Here is a 19,222-nt window from a genome sequence, read left to right as displayed (position 1 = left end):
CTCATCCAACCTCAGCCAACGTAATACTGTATTTCCTCTTACCTTGCTTCAGCACCTTTAAGCCACAATGAATTGGATCTGTAATTCCCATCACAGAGGTGTAACCTCTCTTGCAGTGCTTAGGAAGAATGCATAGCACTCAGACCAGGGGACGGGTGACGCTTAGAGTCAGAAAAGTACTGAAACACTCAACGTGAATTTGACAGTATAGTTGTTGTAGCAAGAGAAAAGTACCTATGTAGCTCCATGGGGAAAAAAAAAAAAATGAACTTAGAACAACGAACCTGTGTCAAAATAACATCTGTTTTTTCTGTTTTCTGGTTTTGGGGCTTTTTTTTGGCATAGGGTTGGAGGGTGGGCATTTTAAATATGGAAGCTTTTCAAAGGTTGAGATTTGACAGGGTTTTCTGAAGATCTCTGTATGCATTTTGAGATGGCTTCAATTCCATCTCACACATTTCAAGGTCCAAGTGCTTCAGAACATAGCCTGCCCAACTGATACCTTATAAATTACAAAGTGATTCCTGATGGGGTAGCAAATTCATAATAAGTTAACTTAGAAACTAGGACCAGAATCTAATGAGCCCATTCTTCAGTATAATTTTGTTCAAAAGTTTTGTGAGGGCATTTTTCATTATACATTCAACTTTGATAATTTGTAGTGATTGCTTAAAATTAACACTTCCTTCTGCTATCACAGAGAAGATACTTAAAGAAAATTTCTTAACATACCATATAGTCTTGCATTCATGTTCAGTATCACTGAAGTTGATTCCCAATGTGTATGTTTAGTAATTATGTTTTAATATGCAACCATGTGAACAGATTAGTGACTCCTTACCGGAATTTAAATAACACCAGGGAAGCCAAAATAGAAGTATAGATTTATTAGAGATGTTATCTAAAATACAATATTATTTTCCTTTTTAAATTAGAACATATATTATTTCAATGAAAAGGTATTTTGTATTATTTCTATGGTAATAACAACTTTTAAAGATAACATTTAATTTAGAACATTTTTAATTAAAAAACCCAACACTACCATTAAGACGTAACTAAGGTTGTTGACAGTATGGGTAAAAATGCAAAACAGTCTCAAAAATATTTACATGTCAGTTTCTTAAAATCTAAGAAGTCTAATTCTAAATATTCATTTTGCTTAATTTTCTCAAAATACTTTTTTTTCTAAATAATAGCTAGATTCTGTATTCCTGTGCTTCTTACAAAGCTTCAAGTTATCGTTAGTTACGTGTACTATCACACCAGTGGATGAGGTTTCTTAAAATGGCTTATTTTGCTACCACCATATTCTCTCCCAAGTAGCCAACATCCTATTATACCAAAGTGTCAGTCGCAGTAATAGTCACCAAAATGCACACAGCCACCCACCCCCTGCCTCCCCCAACCCCACACCTTAAGAACCCTTTCCCATTTGGCTAAGAGCCTTTCACATTTCATTAGCTGGCATTTCAGATGCAGAGCAAAAGAAAGAATGGATCTGGGAGATGAGAAGTTGCCTGGGCACGCATGGCAAAGTTTGATTTGGGCTTAGCAAAAGGGGCTCCTCACAAACACAGCAATTCCTAACACTCTCAGCACTGAGGTTACTGGAAGGAAGCTCTGACTTCTCTGCTCTTCAAAGGCTGACATGGGCGCCAGTTGTCCACCATATGGCACACAGGCTCATTCTCAGCATTGAAGCAAAGGCCACGGAGTTTGCACATCTGTGGGAAAAGGCAAAAATATCCTCAAAAGTGTCCTCTCACTTCAGCAGGATTTTTTGAAACTACACATCTTGGTCTGAACCAGAGCTCCAACTAAACAGTTTTGCCAGGACCAGTAGTCTAGAGATGGCATCAGCACCCACGTGTCTGTATTTCATCCACACCATTTCCCGCCTCGACACAGGTACGAAATATCTGTCCACAAAATATCGTTGCAAGAACAACTGTGAAAGCCCAGAAAACAAGGACACAGGCACACATTTTCTGAACTCCACAAGCAAAGAGTTGTTTGTTCTTGATCCAGACCTGAGTTGAAATCCTTTCAGAGTCCTCTGCAAGTTGTACAGTTTTGGCTTTTTTTTTTTTCAGTCCACTTGAAATAATAATAATTTTAAAAGGCCTTACCCTCAGGTGAAAATAAAGCTGTTGAATAAATTCAAGTTACCTTGATTTTCAAATGCTGTGAGAGGGGAAAACTGCTTCACATCAATAGGAGCATACTGTATAGTTGTGGTACTTGTTCTTAAAGTACAATTGGTGTTTGCACAATCTGATGTAACAAAAGCACCTTTATGTCTAAATAGGCATCTCCAAAGCTCATTAAAAAGACTGTGCCAAAATAGTAACCCACCCCAAAAATGATCTCACACAGAGAGGTGGAAGCGCTGATAAATATATGTAGGTGGGAGATAGGATTTCCTACGAGTCAGGTTCTAGAACAGGAAAACCTCATTCAAGGAAAAATGTCCTCAGCAGTGATCTGTCTCCCCTGGACTTCACCTTCAGGACCAACCAGAACAAATTCCAGAGCTCAACCTCTGCCAGGAACTGCTGTGCCACTACAACAAATGATAACAGGCCTGCTACACCCTGCTGTTATATCCAGCTTCTATCTGTCTTTGGAAAACCTATCCATCTTAAACCTTGCATCAATACTCTGATATATGGTTTCTTGTTTTGATCAGCTTGAGAATGAAAAGGCAAACTGCCAGACAGTGTGGAAATGTTGATGGTAATAGGGAGGGATGAGTGGGGGAGAAACAAGTGGTGTCTTTTACCACTTGTAGGTGGTTGAAGTAGGTATAGTAGAAAAAACCCACTATTTTGGCGAGTGTGCTCCTGCCTTATAATAAGTGTTTGCAAGCTTGGAATTATCAACAGCAATAGAAATAGCCTGAAGTAAGTAAATAGTGTCAACATTAGTGCTCCCTTTCAGTTTACTAATGGCAATCAATCACTGCTATAGTTATTACTTCCAACAGTTACTCCTCATCACATATTCTATCTTTTATTACATTAAGTTCCACAACGGCTCAGTTGCATTTTCTTTCACATCAGCAGCATAAACCCCCTAGAATTAGGTGCAGATTGTTAGCAACTCTGTCATCAATAACAGAGACTTAAGAATCTGAAGGTTAAACTAAAGCCCTTCAGGGCTAGTTTGTATTTATAGGCTCTAGAATCTATTTATAGCTCTCAAGCACACATATCTGAACCCCAGAATGGAAACTTGCCTATACGTAATTTCATTAATGGATGGCACAGAAAGCTAGGGCCAAGAGGGATTTAATCCGCACAAGTGTCCTCCTACTAGGAAGACTATCCTTCTCAGGCTGGTCAACAGAGTATTTTCTTAGGCAGCAGACTTCTGGAATCTGCAAGTTTTGCCTCTTCCAAACAATGGGAGCTTTGTTAGCATCATCACAGTTCTGCGTAGGACTTCCCAGTCTGTTCTGTGACAAATAGAACTTGCAAAAAGAGCTCTGTGCTGGAAAATCAACAGACCAACTACAGCTCTACATGTGAGACTGTGGATGCAGCACTCGTGCTCCCCAGGTGCTTAGTAAACCTGGCATTTTCAGGGCAAGTACACCCAGAGAGGTGACTGCACGTACAGCAAACCTGCTGATGCTCACAACACGCGCCAGACTAACTCCACATGTGCAGATGGTCCTTTCATGCATGCCTCAGTTTTCCAGATTTCTACCATATGACAGCTCTAACCACATATCCAGAAAATATCTGATACAATTTTTTAAACTTCCCTCCCCTATCTTCCCTAGATGTCCAAATAGAGGACAGCCTTACATTCTCCAGCAAACTCTACATCCACAGGCAGCAGCAGTGTCCTGTCAGAAGAGGATTACCACTTCAGATAGGTATTTCTGACATGTGATGCTAGCTAATACCCTGCACAGCTCTGCAGTAACACTGCCACTTCACAGATCACCTAATGGGCTGAACTGAAGCCATCAGTGTAACTGCAGTACACATCTACTGGCACCATCCATTGGAAACCTACCTGCTCAGAGCTCACAGTGATGGGCTCCTTCAGAACATGCCAGGTCACACATTCAAGCAGCGGTGGAGTGGTCAGTGAGCCAGGGTATGTCCAGTAGTCTCTGCATGCAGGAAGGAGTCCAGTGGGGTCAAAATTTGTGAAGGAAGCTTGCTTTCCCTACGATAAAGTAAGCAGATGGGCTGATGTCAGGAAGAGACCACAACACACACTGGGATTGCAGTAGTGAGGTCTCCTAGGAAAGCTCCATATTTGGAGGAAGGCAGAAATGGAATTTGGCATCAAGTGTTGCATGCCAACTGTAGTATATTTGGGATTAAATACTCTCAGCAATGTATTTCTTACAAGATTTTCAAGATATTGTTTCTCATACCAGATGCTGCCTTTATGTTCCTTGGTCTTAGAGATAAGATTTGACCTTGCTTGAAAAACAGTGAGATTTCAGATGCCACATACATTGATTGCACTGGCAACACAGAACCTGTGAGACCTATTGAAGAGCCCACTGCAGTAAACAGCAGTAACCATGTACCTCAAAGGGAGCCTGATGAGAAAGAGGACAGCACAGTCTCCTTTTTTACCCTTCCTGTCCATATTTCTCATTGGTACAGGCCTTTACCCACTATGAAGGTACCTAATTACTCACTAAGTACTTTTAGTTTCTCATTACTCAGCACACTAAGACCACATACACACTATACACAATATTTAAAATACAGAAAGCCTTTTTTTCCGTAAATTATATATCCTGATCAAACTGTTTATCTAAACTCTCTCTAGAAACAGCCAAGAGAAGCATGTTCTCCTGGAAAAAGGAAATTGAGGCCACAGATGCACAGATGAGGGGAAATGCCTTTTCCATCTGTTACCACCAACTAGAAAGGGAACCTAGGAAAGTACTTCAGATTAGGAAGATAAATCCTACCTTACAGGTTTAAATACAGTTAAAAGACAGAGAAATCTAGTCACAAAGATAGGAAATGATCACCGTTCCTAGTACTCCACATTCTCTACCTCAACTTCATTCCAATCTGTTTTGTTTTTAGGATTATGAGTGCCTGCACTGATGGCAGGAAGGTTTGTTTTACTTTCATACATGCAGCAGGCTGGAAGAAATTAAAAAAAAAAAAAATCTACTTTCTAAAGAAGGTAACATAGCACAGTTGTGATAGGTGTCAATCACTGCAGACAGAAAATGTTACCTTGGTTTGAATGGAGCTCAGAGCATCCACAACCTTCTGCATCTCGGGCTTGGCATTTCCCACCTGTAACACAAACCATATGAAAATGAAAATCACCAGGCATTCTCATTACACCTTAGTTTTCTGTTACAGCTCTTAAGGAAACTTTTTTCCAGCGGCATTTCATTACATAATAGGAGTATTACAGCATAAGAGACTAAAACAGTCTCTGTAAAATCATGCCAGTTGACAGTGAGCACAAACGGGTCAGCCAAGGACATTGGACAGAATAAAGCTATTTTCATTTACAGTGTGTGGATTTATTTTTGGACCTAAGCTGTTGTTCTTTTATGGAAGTCACACTCCTAATAAAATAGTCACCCTCAGTGAGGCCAGGATGGAGTACTACATACTGCTGGAGCACAGACACCTCCTCCAGCTAGCTGTGAAGGCAATTCAACTAAGACAAAACACTCTGGCCATTTAACAAAGACAAGAAAAGGAAAACAGGTGCTATTTAGGCTGGTCACACTGCAGATTCATACACACAACGTGGTCAGTTATGCACATCCCCTTTCACTTGTAAGAGTTATGGTAGCATCACTGTCTTGATGAAGGCAAGAATGCTGCTACAGGGCTGCAACACTGATGGATGGCAGTCATAGTCCATGGCTAGTGTACAACTTTTATAGGTAAAGTAAGGTAAGAATTTGGAGCACCACCTAGTTGGCTATGGATTTAGGCAGTATAACACAATGCTGCCTTATTCTCTGTTTTCTGCTCTTAGGTTCCCCCCCACAACACAATGAACATGATGGACAAATAATACAAAAGAAAAAGTTTAACAAACCTTCATGAAGATGCCCACCACAGCTAAACCATCAGGGTGCTTCACAGCTTCAGCAAATTTACCATATTTTACATTCCAGTGAACAATATGGAGCTAGGAGCAAGAAAACAAGAAGCACCTGTGAAGATGATATTCCATCCAGAATACTTCAAAAATGAAGATGCAGGGAAGTAATTTATTAAAAGCAAGATGGTGTTTTACTGCTGAGGTTTGAAAGCTTTTGTGTACAGTTAAGAATTTGTTGAATTATTTATCTACATTGAAGGTTCATTTATTCAAAGAGATTTCTGTAATGTATTTAATTTTGCTTCTCAGTCCTATTTCCAGATGAGTTTTAAAGGCAAGCTGTGGCTGTATCATTCTGCTTTTCATCTAGTGAAGCTCCTGTTATCTTCAGCATAAGTTTTTCTTCACTTATAGCCTGCAGGATTCTGATGTAGTACTTTAATGCTATATATCCTGGAGTTCTTACCACATTGACATACATCGTCAATGTCAGAAGAGGCAGAGGAGACACATTAACTATAGATTTGACTCACAATTTGAAAGTTGTTGTTTTTTTTTTTTAAAATCAGTCCTGTCCTTTTCTGGAAAGACTTGGAAAAGAATATGAAGTGAGTCTCCAGGTCATGTTAGCCAGGACCTTACTTTCTTTTTAATTTACGAGTTATTTCTAATTTAAGTTCATCAGGCTGTTTCCCCACATCTGCAAGTCAAGTTGAACAAGTAATTATGGTACTGTGTAAGACAGAAGGCAGTTTCAAGTTTCTCACATAAGACAAAAGCTACTTTTATCTCATGAAAAAGCAGCAGAGCCAATGAATTTGTGGGGCCATTTCGTTTATCTGTCAATGCAAACCACAGGTATGTTCCACAAATGTGTACTTATGAATATATTTTATAAGTCTGTCACAGCACCCAGAGGTAGATTCCTGAACAGGGGACAAGGAAAGGTGGGATGCAAGGCACTGAAGTCACTCAGTTTCTGTAGTCAGACTGTAAAATGGAGTCTAAGTGCTCCGAGGGACAGCTGGAGTCACAAGGGTATCACAAAGAATGCCTGTAAAATCTCACTTTGCTGTCTGCCCTCTTCACAGCCCTTCATTCTTTGCTACCAAAATATGAAAATATCTGCCCCAAAATTATTCTGCTGCTTTTATAAATACCTCTGATGTTAAAAATTGAAGCCAGGAAAAGAGGATGTGTATGTACAGAGGTGCTGCAATTCTATTTCTTCGTAATTTCCAAGAGTCACTGAGAAAGCAGGGAAAAAACAGGAATTATTAATGTGGGGTTTTCTGCTTCACTTTGACATGGAGTAGCTGAGAAAAGTATTGCAATTCTAATCTCTGCTCTTGCAAGGAGTATGTTCTAAGGTGGCATTGTACCAAAATCTTCTATGGTAACTTCCTCCTATGAAGATCTGTAGAGAAGGTGCTACTGTGTTGAAAGACCTAAAAAAACCCCCACCTCATTATACAAAGAAGACTGGAGAAGGTAAAGCATGTCCTACCTCTGCATCATACTTCACACCATCCACAGTGTGCTCAGATCCCTGGCCATCACAGGATCCCCAGTGAATGTGAAACTGCACCAGCCTGTAGACTCCATCCAGCGCTCCTCCTTGCAGCACTGCAAAGCAAAGAAGCTTTATTAGCAACTCCCATAACTGTTGTTATCAGGTCTCCCTTAAAACGGAAACAGTTATCTCAAGTCTTCCACGTGATCTACAGTTCATTGCATGCTGCCATGCTACTCCAGATCATCCTCAATGGTACATTACTGCGATACACCAAAATCAATAATAAATGCATAAAAACATAAGTGACTTTACAGTGAGCATCTCATCAGCAATTTAACAGGCATGCTAGTATTACAAGTGATGAGGGAAGATGTAACTTTTCTGTCACCAAATAGATAAAAAATGCCCTTTGTAAGAGGCCCACACAGAATTACTCTAAGGAAGTACATTTGAAGACCAAATCATCTTTCATGTACTCTGTCCTTTCATTTTAGACACTTCATCCATTTAGGCCTTAATCCTGCAAATCCTGTGGCAGACTGGATTGAGTGAAATGTTTTTGGTTCCAAATTAAACCTGAACACCTGTTAGCAATGGGTTGTAGCAAGGTAAAGCAACAAGCACAGGACAAGACAGTGCAGAGATGGGAATTCAAATCTCTTGTCCTTCCCATCGTGGTAAAAATGGCAAAGCCTACATGGGCAGATTTTTTTAAACATGGATTGGAAACTAGTTGCTTATTTATGCTCTCCATTATGTGGCACTACTTGTGCTATGGGACTGCTCCAAGTGAAGTGCCCAGCCACACTTTGAATTCTACAAGAGCAAGCTCCCTTATTCTGTTTGTTAGTTTTACCCTTCTACCCAAACTGTGACCAATCACCATTACGATATGCAGGATCAAGCCCTACCATTGCAAAATGCTCAGGCCACAGACAATGTCTCCTCCAGTGCAGCATAAAGCACAGAATAATAACAAATAGTTCTATTAAACAGAGCTATTTATCTAAGCTATCAGAGCAAGGTTTCACACTAGTTTGTGGTTTGGTTGGGGATTTTTTTCTTTTATTTTTTTCGCCTGAGCATCTCAAATCCAAATTCAAAATTAAAACTTTAAGTTATTAATATTAAAAAATTTAAAAACAAAAAGTAACTTAAAGTGTTAGGATATTTTTAAGAGACCAATTTCTCTCTACAAATATATATAATAAAGTGACAGAAGAGTGTTGACATCAGATATTACATGTAAGTGTGCTCTGTGTATGTGCCACAAAATGATTCTGTGGAGTAAAGATGCTGTCCTCTCAGTCTGCAATTAGTCTAGACACTAGCACAATACGTGCATGTGTGAAAACATACATCAAATGCTGATTGGAAAAGGTGGCTGCATGTTCAGGTTTGAAAAAGTCCCATTATATACAAGCATGGACAACATCAGCCGTGGATATAAACAGTAAGGTGAGAAGGATTTCACTAAAAATTTGCAATACATGAAAACAAAATAAGATTTCTTAAAAATACATTAGTTTCCACCAGTGGTCCCTACACATGCAAAATTTGGGTTCACTGGACAAATCTTGCATTTGCCTGGAGCTCTGTTGGTAAATATATTTAGAAGTCTCCCAACATGTATTTTTATTTGAAAATCACAAATCTATGTTCCACTGCAGCCTTTGTAATTTCCAATACTGTAGCCAACAGACTAGGACTTGCCCTACCTACTTCCACACTGTGTGATCCAAAGAAGAATGGCTACTTAAAGTAATCAAATAGGAACATATCTTACTCTACTTTTACATTTCTGCATGTGCTAGTTGCCAAGAAGCATAACTGTTTTAAGCACAAGACTAAAAATCTGAGTACTTTTTTTAGAATGGCAGCTGTAAATGGGCATTAGCTCCTTTTGGAAATGAAGTAACTGGTTCCTGTGTCTTTACAGATGCAAAATCATTTAATCCATACAATATTGTGTCTCATTTTAAAATGATGCCATGGAGTTGCAAAGTTTCAGTTTCAGTTCCTTTAGCTCGTGGTCTTGCTGGTCCTTGCAGATATAAATGGACTGAGGTTCCACCACTCCTTCACCTCAGAAAGCACTAGCACAGCACAGGTTAATCTGCCATTATTAATCAATGGAAAGCATGCTGAAAAGCAGAAACATGCAACGTTCTTGAATTCATTTACAGTGTTATTTCTCTACACAAAGTTTGCTATAGTCTCAAAAACCCAAAAGATGCAGAAAAATCTCTTTGCAGTTTTTGCTTACTTTTCTCATTCTGTGGTTCTCAAATCCAGCACTAGCTTATTTTGACTCACAGCAGAGCATTCAAAGAAAGTAATAATTAGATTAGTGTGAATGAATACAAATTCAGCAGGCTTAATTACAGAACAGCCCTCTTGTTCTAGCCTACATTAAGCAGTTATTTTATTTTTACTACTTCTCAGCCTTTCCAAAGAAGTAAAATTTAAAACTAAACTTAAAAGGCAAAATAGAAATGATAGAACTGCTTTTTTCTTCAGAACAAGCTTTTTAAACCATAAATAAATGTTACCAGCTTTTGCAACATAAAAGTTCAGAGAATCAGAACAACATTCACACCAGCAACTTCCCTGTCTTTGTTCCATGTGACAGGAATATCAACTCGAGGCTACACTGAAAAGAAGCCTAACCTTTCCATCCCCTTTTTAAAAAGGATGGGGAAGTTCTGATCCATATTTAAGCACTTCATAATTAGCTCCCTTACTTTTGAAATTAGTATTAGTGAAAACCATCCTGAAAATACGTATGTAGCTGTGATCCCTTCTGTTTTATAACACAGCTTCAGATGCAATGCTGTCTGAAGACAGCACAAGATGAGCTGAAAAAAAGTTATTTTCTCACAGATTTCATCTATTCAAGACAGTTTACATCATAACCTGGTCTTGTGTTACAGCCTGTCTACATGACAGCTTAACAGTGCCCTTTTTTCTTTTCCACTATTAGATACATTAGACAAATTTGGAGCTACTTTCTTTAGATTAAGAAATGGTAACTGTTTTCCCATTACCATTTTATCTTCTACCCTTTACTGGAGAAGTTTTTGTAGTATAACATCCAGTAATTATATTTCACTGTTAAATGATCTTGTAACATGGCCTGAATTAGGTGCATGTAAGTATTAGCAGCACTAATTCAGAAAGTCAAATAACCACACAAACTCTTCCATTTATGTGACTTATACCAACTGTGGGATTTCTTGGATACAGAAGGTGAAGTTGATTTGACTCCATTACACTTTCTTGGGATATCTGAAAACACATAGAAATCAAAGGGCATTTTGCTGTGTCTGGTACACCTGTTTACTGAGGCTACACACCTTCCCTCTTCTATTTAAAGGCAAGCTGGTGGGCAGTCATCCTTCCAATGTAAAACAGAACAGCCTTGTAAAAAATAGTGTGGACCACTGCATACCTTTTTTTCAGAAAGTGGCAGCATTCACATCTAAATTTTTGAAGAAATATTGTGGGAATTACTGTTATTCAGCTAACTCCCATGGGATGCTCTCTATACAGAGCAAAAGACTAATAAAACTCATCAAGCCAATAAACATGTCAATGGAATTATCAAAATGGACGAACTACATGATCATTTAATGAGTTAGGTTGATTTCCTTCCTGTCATACAACTTAGTGTGACAAGAAAAAATATTACTATAAAGTTTGTTAATCTGAGAAAATGCAGAATGAGAAAGTGTTCTTCAAATGACAATCATTGACAGCAAAGCTCCTTTCAGTAGCTGAAATAAATGGTCCACTAGAGCACAGTAGATGTCCAAAGCTCCAAACTTGGAGAATTAATTCTAATTGAGATTCTGCCAAACAAAAACCCAACAGCAGGACATTTCAGGCATCTACCTTTGAGAACAGCCCTCTTGCACACACATTGCTTTAGCGCAAAGGAAACCATGATGTCTATCAGCCTCCAGTAGATGTGCACATGTGAATAACATTCTAGGAATATATTTATGTAAACATATGCATAGTACATACTTTAATGTTAATATTTTGTAAGCTTTTGTGTATACAGAGACATCTGTACAATGGAAAACAGAACTTGAAGAGACAAAGCAGACGAAGCATTACTTGAGGAAAGAAAAAAAACCTACTTGAGCACCATGTACTATTAATGACATGAAAAAGGTTCTTATGAGGATGCTCAGGAATTAGCCGTGTGTTCTTACGCAAGGATGGGCTTTCTCATCTGGCAGACTAGAGTTCAGTTAGGGTGAGCTGTCACTTCCATGAAACGTGGAGTACAAAGAGTCACATTTCATGAGATGTTTCCTTCTTTACGTTATCTCTTTCAGACACTCCTCCTAGGACATTGTATCATGACAAGCGAGAAAAGCATTGAATCATCTGACTGTAGGGCTCATATTTACAGAAAACATCTGTAATTGGTTTCACTATGAGGAAAAAAAAATTGGTATATGAGGGAAAAAAACCAAAACAAACCTACTTCTGACCTTGCTAGAAATTTAGCCTGATAAGCCTACAAGGATGTTCCACAGAGATAGACCAGAATGAAACAGCTGCCAGAACACAGCCAGTCTGAAGACGTGTCTATCTGCAGCAGGTCAGTGGCTCCAATTCACCTCAGTTGAACTATTTCATTCAGACTGGGCAGCAGCCAGAAAGACTCTGACCTGCTTCAGGATACAAAGTCATTTAGGTTCTTAACATTCCTCCAACTGCCTGGGACAAGCAGAGCTTATTTCTCTTGTAGTCTCTTAAACAGAGATTCTCTGAGAATCGCAAGATGCTGTACTGAGTCTGTGACCAGCCTTCAGCCCTCACATTTCACACTACATAGGCTGACAATTTAGGAACCAAGCCGGAAGCATTAAAATTCTCTTGAAAGTAACAATTGGTTTAATTTCTGATAGTAATATTTAAATACTAATCCAGTGGCTGCTTACTGTACTGAAAATTGTGTATTGGACAGTGATCATACTACGTTGAGATCTAATGAAGGACTAACAAACTCAAGGTGTGAGCATTGCCTCTAAGTATGCAGCAGTCCCTCACGCCTGTGAGTAAATAAACAAATTATCAGCTGGGAAGAGTGGTAATCATGATATCTGACACACAGCTTCATTACATCTTAAAAATAAACTTTTCCAAGTGGCCCCAGCTGATAACAGCTGCCTAGTTTCTCCTGGTTTTGCATTAAAAGCGCCTCTAGAGGACGGATTCGGCAAAAGGGAAGGAAGTTTCCAGGATTCCCAAATGCATAATCCAGGTCAAATTTCTGCTCAGAAGTTGCATGTTAAGATAAAACAAAGAAACAAACAACCCCTACCAACAAACAAAACACACAAACAAAAAAAAACCCCACCAACAAACCAACCCCACCCCAGTGTAAATGGAGAAGAGCACTTTTGTGTTCTGTAAAGAAACTAAGACCTGAAACATGCAGGACTGATCTCAAGTCCTCTCATCTTCCTTTCCAGTTCCTGGAAATACTGGAGCTATTCAAGTCACTTGTTTACACACACTTTAAAGCTTCTGGTGATCCCAGTTCACAGGAAAAATGACTTAAAGATCACATGCCCTTGAAACCTCTGACATTTTAGCCAAGCCATGCACAACATTACTTGTGACATAAGCAGGTGTCTGAATACAGTCCCCTGCACCTATAATCAATCAGTTCTCTTATTTCTGATCCCAAAGGATCAACACATTCACTGCTTAAGCTATATTGCACTGTGGACCTTCAATCCATGATCCTATACTGATGACATGCAGTATTATTCTGGCACAGCTAATATTACATCTTTGGATCTGGGAAGCCTAAAAATAGACCAGTAGCAGTGACTTTGATTAAGAGTTGTGCCTTAAAGACAGCAGACCTACACGTTTCTGCTTCCATTTACCAATTTAGGTGGCAGAGTAGGAAAAGAGCAACAGTGGCACTACTTTTAAAGAAAATATCTGCCAACAGAGTGGTGCTAATGCACTGGCTCTTCAATAACCACTGTAACAAAATAGATTAGTTTATTTACAGTGAGTCATAATTTAAGACAGCTGAAGTGTACACATTAATATTTACAAGTATAGAAAGAATCAAGTAATATATTGGATTACAACTATTGAAAGACTCTCAAGGGAAGCTAGCATCAAGATGAATACAGTATTTTCATTTTCAAGGTCTTCTCATAAATTTTAAGTTCTACTATGACTTAATATTTGCAAAAATGTCAGATTTACTTGGGACACTGACTTGAATTTCAATAGTCTTTCTAGCTCAGCAGCAAGGAGAAGGAAACAATTAAGAGACTTACCCACTAGAATGAATTACCAGCACATTTTGTAATGTCTCTAGAGTTTTTCACCATAGTTGCAAATCACTTCTGTCAGGTTCTACAGCTAAAATATGGTATTCTAACATTCTTGTTATAGAATAAATTCATGGCTGATTGACTTCTTTCTTTTATAAGTTCATCAAACACTTGATCAGAAAACACAGAATACATAATCTCCTGTTGTGAACATGTCTCATTTGAATTTCAGAATTTAGATAAATTCTCAAACATTTTCTGCGAAAACTCACACAGAACACATCTTACATATGGTACAAAACCTTCCAGGCTCTTGAGGGTTTTTTGAGTAAACTCGCATCCTGTGGTTTTACGGCTCTGAGAAGTCACTGTTTACTTCTGTCTTCTAAAGTGAGGGAAACAATATGCAAGTCCTTACAGAAGACTAGAATGTGCAGTGTTTAATATGATAAAAGAAGTACCCTTAATGAGACTCTGCTATAAAATTCCTAGATTACAGTAACCTCATTTTAAGAATTATCATCACCACATACTTCACTCATGCATGTAAGGTCTGGTCCCATTAGAGGAGTGGATGAACCAGAACTCAAAGTTTTATTCCCAGTGACACTTTTTTTCTGTCAAAGTTAAGAAGAAATTAAAAAAATTAAAGAATCTTAGCGATGAATCCCTATAAATACTTCACCTTCCGCTACTATTAAAAGACAGTGGACATGCAAATTAAGAAAGCAACTGCAAGAACTGAAGGAGAAGACTGACGAAGTAACAACGGAAAGGGGAAGTTCACAGTTCAGTTCCTACACACAAACCCAAGAAAGCATTCCAAAAGGCTCCAAGGATATAAGATAGAATACTATTTTATGTAAGGGACAAACATGGAATTTTTCCAAACAAAAAATGTTCATAAACATGGCAAAGCTGGCTTGTGACTATCCTTTCCATACACCATTTCTACCAACTTGTAACTGTGAAATATGAAGGGGATTCACTTTGGGAATTAACAGAGCCTTTACAAGTATATTCTGGGGTCTAACAGCTGTCACACAACCCAAGACTGTTGCTACAAGAACTGAAATCAAAGATTTGGAGGTAATTGCTTAGGAAGAGAGTTTTTCTGAGCATTGTTAGTAACATCTAGGCATATCTAAAAAAAATTAACATGAAAGTAAAACAAAGTCAGGTTCCAAAGCTATCAAAAAAATCAATATAATTTCCCTGGTAGAAATTCATTTTAAGAGAAGACTGTATAGGTCATAAGCATTATTACAACCTGAATCAAGAGTTATGTCTTTAAAGCTCCACCGATTAATAAAGATATCTTCTGAAAGCAAAGAAGAAAACATTTTCTTCTGTGAAGTTACATCAGTCACATAAATTGCACATAAAGTTATTTTCATTGAAAAAGCTGAACTTCTATTTTGCTTTCTTACTCAAAGTAATATAGATATCATTTTAAGGAATTCCAATTTTTCTTTTTGTTTTTCACAAATATGGGCAGAAGCTTCATACAACTTTCCTGATGCATACATGTACTGTTACAAATATACATTCTGAAAGAAAAATACCAAAATTTTTATCATTCTTATATCTACTTGTTCTTAATTGTGATCAACATTATCCACATTACATATTTTCTGAATCAAAGAAATAAGTAACAGCTGCTTTCAGAGCATTTTATCCAAATATACATTTTAGCTTTCTTACCTATTTTTATTACGCTACTACTAGCTGTTTGGGTTTTTTTTTTAACCGCAAGAAATCATTCTGTATACTCAGAAGAGCAGGAGTGATCAAACAGACATTAAGACCTAGAACTGCTGTTCAGTTTGCTTCAGTGTCATTAGTTACAAGGCTGAAGATTCTTAAGGAAATGGATCTACTTTGCGTGCAGTTACTCATCTTGAAGATGATTCACAAACAGTGATCTTATTACTTCATTTTGCACCTACTACTACAGATAATTCATTACCACATATGGGACAGCTCACAGAAACAAGCAATACAACCTGTGGAAAGTATTTTTAGGATATTATTCCATTGTCTTCTGTAAAAAATACCAGCACATCACATAAACTCACATAGCTTCTCCTTGTGACTGCTGTGTGATGTCTAACCAAGAACTGGGGATGCATGTTTGAGTCTCAAATTCAGAATCAATCAGATACAAGTAAAAGACAGCTCTATTTTGTGTAAGGAAAGTAGGTTACCTAGTTAACAGCATACAAATGAAGCCATTAAGTGTGCTGCCAGGTAGATTCTAAGCACTGTAAATTTCAGTAGGAAGTCTAGTACTGAATGATCCACCCTTACCCAGCTTCACAGAAATCTGTTTAGTGGTTTTTGTTTCTAAAGAATAATAATTTTCTGATTCACTAATAGAGATACTGAGAATATTTCTGCTTGCATCTCCTATCCTCCCACTCTGAAAGCTGTGTCACTGTATATTTGTCAAAGGATCCCTGTCACAGATGTTCTGGTTCTGCACTGACTTCTCATAAAAAGCATTCTTTCTACAGACATTTCTTTAAATTATTTTATGTTTCTGCCATTTTTTCCTCACAACCCAATTTTCACAGTTCTTTCCAGACTTAGGCACACACAAAGTGAACACAGTAGTTTCTTATACTGTGGAGACCTGAACCTGATTCCTTTGGGCTCAGTGAGAGAAGGATGGCAGCAAGAGCAGACTTGCATGTATATGGTACAAAAAGAATACCTTTTTCTGTACTCTGGATCATCTACCTTATTCTCCATGACACTGTTATTGAACATGATGCAGCTCCTTTAGCTTCCCAGGGTTTCAGAAAAATAAACACTAAGAGGTCAGAATACCTTTTTCCTCTCTTTTTAAAATCCATACAAATATTAATGTTGATGCTCTTTGCAAATTATATATGGACCTATGTGTATTTATGCAACTGTTAACACTTATATCTGACCACTTAATATTGTTCAGCATAAAGACTATAATTAAAATACAAAGTCAAATTCTTAGAGCACTGCTGAATGTCTGTTACACTGCTGTATTACATTAGTTACAAAAATCTCATATTTTCAGTAGGCACAGATCATTTGGTTTCAGCACCATTCCCTAAATGACATGGCCAACAAAACACTTAGGAAAAATAGGACACTTGCTCAAGCAAGTTAAATCAAGCACTGTCCATAGAGAAGGCAGTGACTTACAACAGGATTGTTCTTGTTGTCAAAATTAAAAATAAAGGCACATTCATTGTGGCAGGGCGATCATTTCTGCAAATGCAGCCAGATGAAAAACTACAGTTAAAGACAACCTACTAAACCCTTGTTGCAAGGACAGCTTGGATTCAGTCTGTCCATCAGAAAGGCCATTCCTTTCAGTAAGGATTACTTATGGTTTGCTGGTTTCAGTGCTTTATTTCACCACACAACACAATGAACAGCAAGACACTGTGGACTGACCGCCTGCGACAAACTTTGTAGGAGTGCATCAGACACTTTATCTAGAAAGCCCAGCATCAAGAAATTTCAGCGATAATGGTTTTTTTTGAATTACAGAAGAACAAAGAGGTATTTTCGAATCACTCCTCTGTTTCTGTACTAACCTGGGAGCATACTGGCTTCAGAAATGTGAAATAATATTTTGATAACCAAAGAAAGTATTTCCAAACTATTTCCACTTCAAATTGTTAACTGTAATCCTTTGCTATTCTAAGGCAAATTTTTCCTACAATGTATTTTGCCTCTTCTTTTAACCATTTATCAGTAGCTTATGTCAACCAATGCCTAAAATTATTCTTGTTAAATACTTTTAAACTTTTTTCTTTCCACAGCCAAGCCCTTATCCAGATCCTTTTGATTTATACAAAAATAAAACAATTCACTTCACTGGAGTTTAGCTGCTCAGATAGCCTTAGTTTTCTTTTAACAGGATCTCAGTTTCCTGTTTGCTGAATCCTCACCTTACAGAAGCCAGAACATTTTGGTATGTTTTCATCTTTAGAAAACCTTTACGGATTTAGTGTATGTTTTAGTAGGAATCTTAGTAGCAATATCTGCGATTCCCCTCCTGCACACGAATGTGAGGTCTCACCTGACTTGTCAGAAGAATCATCAAACTCCACATTGAAGGAGTGCCCGTTGTTGACGATGCTTCTGGCCGTGCTGGCATCATAACTGAAGCTCAGAGGCTTCAGAGAGGAGTCATACTTGGCGGACTTGCTGCAAATGTCAATAGGGGACTGGCGCTCTCCATTGGCAATGGGAAAGTGCTCATGCCAGTGAGCGGGTCCTGCAAGACAGCGGAAAGAAACTCAGTGGGAAACATAAAGTTCGGGGGATATAAACGATAACCCTCCCTCTGGGAAACGGAATGTTCAAACACCAGCCTTTTAACTGCGTACCACTTGGACGGGCTGGCGGCAGCGGCAGCACAAGCGAGCGAAGATCCCACCTGGGCACCGAGGCACCCGGCAGCCTCACAGCCCCGGTGGCCGAGGCGGGGGCTGTAGCGGGGAGTCCTCGGGGCGACCCTGTCCTGTGGAGTAGCGCCCGTCACTCCCTTCCCGAAGTAAAGGAATGTCATCAAGGAAGCAGGAGATGCTCCGACACAGCGTGCGGAGCGCCGGACGGGCTGCCCGAGCGCAGGTGCATTTCAAGGTTACGATAAAAAAGCGCCACCGAGCTCACTGCCGCTTCGAGCAAGGGCTCCGCGGGGCAGCAGCGGGCACGTTACGGGCGCGGCTACCGGGGACCTGCCGGCAGGTGTCCTGCACCGCCGGGCACTCACACTCACCGTCGTGGCTGCCGTATCCCCAGTGGTGGGACATGGTGCGCGGCCCTGCTCTGCCTGCGGAGGCTGTCACAGCGCCGTGGCCCCAGCACGCTCTCAGGAGCTTTTATAGGCTCCCGCCAACTCCATGCCCTTCTCGGCGGCCGGAGGAGGGGTGGGGAGTGAGGGCGAGGGCGGAGGGAGACTCCGCTGGGGGCGGAGAGAGCGGTCCCTTATAATCCGCGGTCGGCGGCGGAGCTGTGGCGGGCCCGGCGAACAGCGCCCTCCGCAGGCGGGCGGGCGGCGCTATGCGGTCCGGGGCGGCCGCGGGCAGCCTGGGCCGCCCCGCGCGCTGCCGCCCTCCTTCCGCGCATCGCGCACCTGCGGGCGGTGCGCGGGCACTGCGGGGCGCCGTGACCTTGGGAGGTGCCGGCGGCCGGGCCGAGCAGCGTGCCGAGAGCCGGTGCGGGGCGGGCGGCAGGTGCGAGAGTGCGGTGTGAGACACGGAGCGGGTGCGCGTCCGTGTGTCCCTCTGTGTGTGTCAGTGTGTGTGTACGTGCGCGGCGCGGCGCG

The 19,222-nt window shown here is 39.9% G+C and overlaps 1 protein-coding gene across 1 annotated transcript; it reads right to left on the bottom strand.

Moving 5' to 3' along the window:
• Positions 1-872: 872 nt before the first annotated feature.
• On the bottom strand, positions 873-18,844 carry LOC309575017 (carbonic anhydrase 2). The gene is made up of 7 exons (XM_082285145.1): positions 18,674-18,844; positions 17,972-18,169; positions 7,571-7,689; positions 6,058-6,150; positions 5,229-5,291; positions 4,030-4,185; positions 873-1,727 (listed from the first exon to the last, which is right to left on the bottom strand). Exons 1-7 carry the CDS (start codon positions 18,705-18,707, stop codon positions 1,608-1,610), a joined length of 783 nt encoding a protein of 260 aa, XP_082141271.1. The 5' UTR covers positions 18,708-18,844; the 3' UTR covers positions 873-1,607.
• Positions 18,845-19,222: the final 378 nt, after the last annotated feature.

Source organism: Coloeus monedula (genome assembly GCF_965178545.1).
Source record: "Coloeus monedula genome assembly, chromosome: 1".
Lineage (NCBI taxonomy): Eukaryota > Metazoa > Chordata > Aves > Passeriformes > Corvidae > Coloeus > Coloeus monedula.
Note: the sequence above shows the minus strand (reverse complement) of the source record. Positions and strands in the feature narration are given on the sequence as shown.

Excerpts from the sequence above, each read along its gene's own strand:
- LOC309575017 (XM_082285145.1), bottom strand. The coding sequence starts at position 18,707 with ATGTCCCACCACTGGGGATACGGCAGCCACGACG. Across the intron at positions 4,186-5,228 it reads TGAGCTCCATTCAAACCAAG|GGAAAGCAAGCTTCCTTCAC; the intron begins GTAACATTTTCT and ends ACTTTATCGTAG. Across the intron at positions 1,728-4,029 it reads TCACTGTGAGCTCTGAGCAG|ATGTGCAAACTCCGTGGCCT; the intron begins GTAGGTTTCCAA and ends CTTTTCCCACAG.